General features: G+C 34.9%; 1 protein-coding gene across 1 annotated transcript in view; it reads left to right on the forward strand.

The window, feature by feature from the left end:
• The window catches only part of HELRODRAFT_139357 (hypothetical protein), a gene marked incomplete at both ends in the record, with an annotated part of 11445 nt that extends 4118 nt beyond the window's left edge, over positions 1-7327 (forward strand). The window contains 8 exons of the mRNA XM_009016779.1: positions 409-498; positions 811-865; positions 3085-3195; positions 3476-3658; positions 4168-4267; positions 6348-6567; positions 6734-6975; positions 7160-7327. Of these exons, the coding sequence (XP_009015027.1) occupies positions 409-498; positions 811-865; positions 3085-3195; positions 3476-3658; positions 4168-4267; positions 6348-6567; positions 6734-6975; positions 7160-7327 (1169 nt within the window). The remainder of the gene's footprint in view (positions 1-408; positions 499-810; positions 866-3084; positions 3196-3475; positions 3659-4167; positions 4268-6347; positions 6568-6733; positions 6976-7159) is intronic.

A 7327-nucleotide genomic window follows, 5' to 3' on the forward strand; every position in this document is an offset into this window, starting at 1 on the left:
TTTGTGTGATGTGTGGTGTAAATTTTATTTGCATACTTTGTCAAATTGTGTGTGTTTGTGTGTGTGTGTGCGTGTATGTGTGGGCGGTTTCATACATGTGTGCGTGTATAGAGAGGAAATGGAAATGAAGACAAAATCACGAAAAAGAACAAACATAAAAATTGAATGTTGATCAAATAAATAGACAAATATTATTTGTAAATTTTATTTATTGTATGAACATGAACACTCATCATACAAAGTTTCAGTTAATGTACAAATTTACCTTTTGAAAATTTTAAAAACTTTGTATATCACCATACATACAAACATACATAAACAACACAAACAAACCTACATGCAAACATACAAACAAACCTATAAAACGCAGACATACATACAAACATACAAACACACATACAACAACAGTATCCGGTTTAGAGAAAGTTGATGAACCTCAATACGGCATGAGGCAATGTAAGGAGATGGCTCTGATCATACATAAGATGGTTGCCCAAGGTATGTTTGTATATTTGCTTGTATCTCAGTTTTGTATGTGTTTGTATGTGTTAAAGTTTGTATGCATCTGAGTTTTGTATGTCTTTGGAAGTGTTGAAGTTTGTACGTGCTTTGTAAATCTTGTATGTATTAGTATATTTATAAGCTTGTATATATTTTTTACTTTTGTTTATAGATATATGTGTGTGTGTAACTGATGTTTGCATAATGTTAATGTAACATAACGTTAATGCAATATGATATAATGTAATTTTGTGTAATGTAATGTTAATGTAATTGGGTCACATTACACATTGTTGAATATGCAAATAGGTCACCTATTTTTGGAGTCCGAGTACATCAAGGACAAACTGGAGCCTGGAGTTTGGTAGGTCGTGGTGGTGGTATATAAATATTTGGATTTATATTTATATCGGTATGATAATTGGATGATAGCATCGCCATGAGATGATGATGAAGATGGCAGTGGGTGAAATAATGATGATAGTGAAGTTGATAGTTGTTGATGATGACGATGTTGATGACGACGACAACGATGATGATGACGATGATGATAACAATCCAGGAAACATTCCCATTGGAACATTTACTATGAGCTGATTTATTGACAGTAATTAAATTGACGATCGATTGGATGTAAAAATGTGTCTTGACGTTTCGATCGAGTCAATTAGATTTCTCTCTCTCTCTTTCTCTCTATCTATCTATCTATCTATCTATCTATCTATCTATCTTACTCTCTCTCTTTTTCGTTATTTATTTTTTTTGTTCATCTTCTCTTTTCTTTTTTTTTTCAGTTTCTTTCTCTTCCTAATTTGTCCATTTGGATATTTTTTTCTCTTTCGTTCACTTTCTTTCTCTTCCTCTCTCTTTTTTCTTCTTTTCGTTTGTAAACAAAACATGAATATATCCAGCAATTAAACCATTAATAAAAGAAACGCAACAAATACATAACTTCCGCCAATTTATTCACGTTACCTTTGTACATTTACGATCTTCTAATATCCCCCTCCTCCTTCATCTTCCATTTCATCACGTTTCTCGATGATTCTCAGTTTCATTGTTGATAAATATCCGGTGAATGATGTGGTGATGATGATGATGGTGATGATGGAACTGAAGATGATGACGACACTGACGTTGACGTAATAGCCCAAAAAATAACGGTGACAATTGTGAGGAGGATGATGACGACGACGACGATAATGATGATAATGATGTTTCTGCTACTGCTGCAACAGGTGATGACGATTATGACGATGATGATGAGGATGATGAGAATGATGATGATGATGATAATGATGAGGAGGATGATGATGACGATGAGAAACTTACACTGTTCCCAAAATCACAATAATACAGTTAAGCATGAAAATATAAAAATAGTGTTCATGTAATTGTAGAAATTTGCATACATGAGTTTCATACATACAAAATACACATACAAACACACATATACGAACACACATTTACACAAACGTACACATAAAAAACTCGCTAGCGCAGATACAAAACAGTGCAAATAAAAACAAACAAACAAACGCTATCAAACATGTGTTAATCATCAGCCGGCTTCGTGTAAATATATCAGATCGAAACTGCCATCATTCATCATTGTTATATTATAATGATAAAAATGATGATAACATTGACATTAACAACAGCAACAACAACAACAGTAACAACAACAACAACAACATCGTCATCAACCACTACAACAACAACAGCGACATCAGACATCTAAATAAAGATAAATAGCTCTAGCGACTGAAATGGCGTTAACCACAATAGAAACAACAACAACAACAACGATGACAAAAATGAACAACGCCGCAAAATGTCACACTTAACAATTAAGCTGGGTGATTAATTATATTCATAGATGATCAACTCTTGACGTCATATAACACGTCATGATTACAAATATGAAGACGTATATAGGCATACAAAAACATAAAACCATGTACATAGCAGAAACATACACATTGATGCTCATACATATATGTAAAAAGACATACTTTCAAACATACATACATTCATACAAACAAATACACATACATGAATACACATACATTTACATAATCATATCGAGAGCATAGCACTTGAATAGTTGTCCAGGTAGAACAGGTGTTCAATTTACCCGTGTGTGTGTGTGTGTGTGTGTGTGTGTGTGCGTGTGTGAGCGTGCGTATGTGTGAGTGTGTGTTTGTGTTGTGGTGTGTGTGCGCATTTAAATAAGTAATTATGGGCATGAATATTCATTGATTTGAATTCTTTAAAGATTAAACTAAGATCGATATGCTGTTGCGATTGTATGTGCCTGTATGATGCTACCATCATCATCAGCAGCATCGTCATCATTATCAACAACTACTACAACAACATCATCAGCATCAACATCATCATTATCATCATCACCAACAACATCATCAACAACAACCACAACAACATCATCATCAACAACATCATCATTATCATCATCGCTAACAACATCATCAACAACAACATCATCATCTTCATCACCAACAACATCATCATCAACATCATCGCCAACATCATCGTCATCAACATCATCATCATCTTCAGTGGGAAAGATGAAGTTGTGGATGACGACACGGTAGTGAGGGCACGTGGTCTGCCCTGGCAGTCATCCGATCAGGACATCGCCAGGTTTTTCAGAGGCCTCAATGTCGAAAAGTGAGTTATCATAGCGGTAGTGATGATGATTTCGTTGTTGTTGATGATGATGGTGACGATGAAGACGATGTTAGTGGTAGCAGTGATGATGATGGTAATGGTGATGATGATAATGATGATGATAGTAATCGGAGCCACTGCCAAACTTGGTTTAGAAGTAACTATTGAAATATTCAATTTCTATCTGTCACACGCTGCCTTCTTCACAACTCGAATCACGTGCAAACAACACAAACACCAATCTCAACTTTTCTTGCTAATTTCTTGAAAACAAAACCAGGGGTGGTGTAGCCCTCTGCCTGAGTCCACAAGGTCGTCGAAACGGAGAGGCCCTCATACGATTCGAGAGCAAGGAGCATAGGGACCTGGCCCTGAGAAAGCACAAACACCACATCGGGCAGAGGTACATTGAGGTCTACAAAGCATCTGGCGAAGATTTTATTGCAGTTGCCGGAGGTACGCTGTTCCGAGAGAATGAATTTAAAAATTATTTCTTGAAATTTTTTATTAAATGGCGTTTAAATATTTTAAATGTTTTTTAGTAGATTATGAAAACAAAACAGCAAATAACCAAATAATTTTGTTCATGTAATACAGGGGATAAATCACAATATTTAGACGTGCATCTATCGTTTGACAAGACTTACAAAATTAACTCAAACGATAGGAGTGCCATCTATGTCAAGCATTGCTGTGTCAACCTGTTTTAAGTGCCGCTCGAAACTTAGAAACTAACATACACCCACCAATGTTTCGAATGAGATTCTTGCTCACACACACACACGCACACGCACACACACACACACAAACACGTTTTTAAATGTAACATACGACGTGTAATTTGAACGTTATAGCATTTGTTGCGGCAAACCTTAATCCAACTAATTAAGGATTGATTTTTTAAGTTTTTAAAATTTTACAAACTGCATACTAAATTTAAGAAACAATGAAATTAAAATCAATAGGAAACAGTACAGAAGCGCAAGAGTTCCTCTCAAGACACGGTGATGGAGGAAGCCAGATCATCGTGCGTATGCGAGGTCTGCCCTACATATGCAAGGCAGAACAAGTGGTTCGTCTTTGAAATTTTATTTTTTATCGTCGTTATTTTTTAACAAAATTCTTGACACTAATTGTGAAATTTTGAGATTGAATACAAATAACAAATATTATTAATAAAGTGATATATTTATTCTTTGGTATCTATAGTAAGTTTATAATCATACAATGTACCTCGTCTATGGCCATTAAAAAACGAATTCACTAAGGATAATTTATTTAAAAATGGTACATTAGTGTTTTCAGAAGGTTTTTTCATCATTTTTTTTGTTTGAAAATTTCTGAAACAGTTATTTAAATGTAAATATGCAAATTGAGAACGTGAGTGAGCCAGCCTGCACGAACAAACACCTGCCGGCAACCGTTTGCACTGTCTTTGTTGAATATTTTTTCAATATTAATCCATAAAGGTTCAAGCATTTTTTACTGAAACATTTAGAATTAAATAAATTTGATCAGTTTATGCTTATAATATTAAATTTCTAAAAACAACTATAACCATTGATTGTTGGTCAATATCTCACCGAGATGAATATATATATGTAGGTACCGTACAAAGTCATCATAACTTCACCTATTTACAAGTGTTATAAAGAGTTGCGGATTAATATCATCGAATCATTCCAAGTTGCATTCAATGCTATGTTGATTGAAGCAACGGTAAAAAAACAGAGTTGAAATGTAAATGAAAATTTTTCGGTTATCATCAGGACAGCTGCTGTATTGTAATGGAATGGATGAACAATGGATGGAATGTGTGCGTGGTTGTGTAATGATCAGTACAGCAGTAGCGTTTTCATATTCACATTGAAGCCTTGTACAATTGATTTGTGATAAGATGAAGTTAAATGATTGCTTAAAAACGAGTTATAAACTGCATATCTGATGTTGTTAAATTCAAACAACTAGTATTATTTTAATATCTGGTGCAAAAATTTAACTGACCACACAGTTTAGATGAATTTGACTAAAAGACCAAGTGAAGGCCAATCTTTCCACATTTGGCAAGGATAAGTTTTTATAATTTAAGTATAAAATTTTAATGGCTGATGGTTTAAATTATGGCTAGGTTGTATTAGGGGGTTGTTTGGGAAAAACATCTTTCATCGTCATCATCATCTTTTATTACTTAATGGGTTGCCAGTATATTTTATTTTGTTTCAAATTTGAAATTATCATCATGCAAATTATCATGATTATTAATGCAAAAACACTCTTGAAAAACAGATCTCAGTAAGCGTTGAGGAAATTTGAGGTAGATCAGGATATTAATTTTTAAAAGTTATACATTTGTTGGTTGCGGTATTAAGGAAATAGTAATACACGCTTATTTTTATATACAAACTTGTATTTTGTTTTCGTATGTTTATTTTGTATGTTGTGTTTGTTCGTGCATGTACGTGCTGGTTTTATGTGAATGCTTGTTGGCACGTTTGAAATTGTACGATCATTTGTTTTGATTTATTAAAATTTACATCTGCATTGTGAAGATTTACTTGAAATTATTAATGGAAGGCGTTTTTTATTTTCATTCAGAGCTGATGGTTTTTATTTGGTTTTTATTTATTTTTAAATTTAAATTATTTACATACGCACACAACTCAATGTTACAAGAAATAAACGAAATCGTAAGTAGTTATCTTACTCAAAATAAGAAACTAAATGTTTAGTTAATGATTTGAACTTGAACATTATTTGCATCAATAATATGAGATCAAAATAGGAGCATGAATATTTTATAGGCAGCCTATTGAATAAAACAATCATTAAAACACTCTGCACTAATCACTGGCGAACTATTTTAAATTTTCGATTTTTTTCGTGTTTATCGATTTCAGACTGCTAACTAGCTATCTATGAATCTGTGGATGATATGTATTTATTATCATTACTATCTTCTCTTAGATGCATTTTTATAAGTACAAACATTGTGTCAGTTTTCATGGGAACGCTCAATTCAATTATTGACAACCTCGCAACCATGCTTTGTGTGACTTCCAATCAAAACTGAGAACCCAATCAGAATGCGAATAAAAACTTCAATCGTCATCCTGATAAAGCCACAAAACGCACAACCCACACCCTCCATTCAGTTGAACTTCTTCAAGCAGGAACCAAACCCTGCAGACGTGTTGGATGGTGAGGATGGAGTCCTGTTTGTGCACCAGGCCGATGGGAGATCCACTGGAGACGCCTTCGTCCTCTTCTCCAGCGAGTCTGAAGCCGATCTTGCTCTCTCAAAGCACAGGCAGTGCATCGGCACCAGGTACATTGAACTCTTCAAGAGCACCACGGCCGAGGTTCAACAGGTCGGTTGACAAATTAAACTTTTCCATTTTTCTGAGAATTGTTTTTGCGAAATATAATTTCTGAAGAATTTTTGAATAAAACAATTGTAAACAATTGAATCAGGTTTTGAATCGCAGTTTGGATCCGCGAGCAAACATCAGCCAGACGACCACCCTGCAAGAATGCATAGACATCACTACATTGGAACACTTTCCTCAGATCATAACATTCCCAGCTGCAATCCACCCAGCCAATTCTTTCCTCCTACAACCAACGTCCCATCAACAAATCATCACCAGTGGCACCAAGAGAGACTGCCTCCGGATCAGAGGCCTCCCCACGGATGCCCACGTGTCCGATGTGCTGACATTCTTGGGTGAGAACAGCAAGTACATCGTGTACCAGGGGGTGCATATGGTCTACAACTCGAGGGTAGATGTCCTTGCTATTGAATCAAATAATTAAATTTATTTATTTAATATATTTAAAATTTTTAAACCAATTTTGATGATGTTATTTGTTTGATTGTAACGTTAACAGTTAAGCTATTAATAACAAATTCGTGTTGAAGAAATTTAATAGAAGTCAGAAATAAAACACCATCGTTCGCAAACAGGGCATGCCTTCGGGAGAAGCCTTCATACAAATGGACGGGGAGCAATCAGCGGAAATTACGTCACTGGCTAAAAATAAAAAAGTGATGTACACGCAGGGAGGCAGGAAAAATTACATCGAAGTGATCCAGTGCTCCGGAGACGAAATGAACCTACTGCTGAACAGCGGC

Source organism: Helobdella robusta (assembly GCF_000326865.2).
Source record: "Helobdella robusta unplaced genomic scaffold HELROscaffold_19, whole genome shotgun sequence".
Taxonomy (NCBI): Eukaryota; Metazoa; Annelida; class Clitellata; order Rhynchobdellida; family Glossiphoniidae; genus Helobdella; species Helobdella robusta.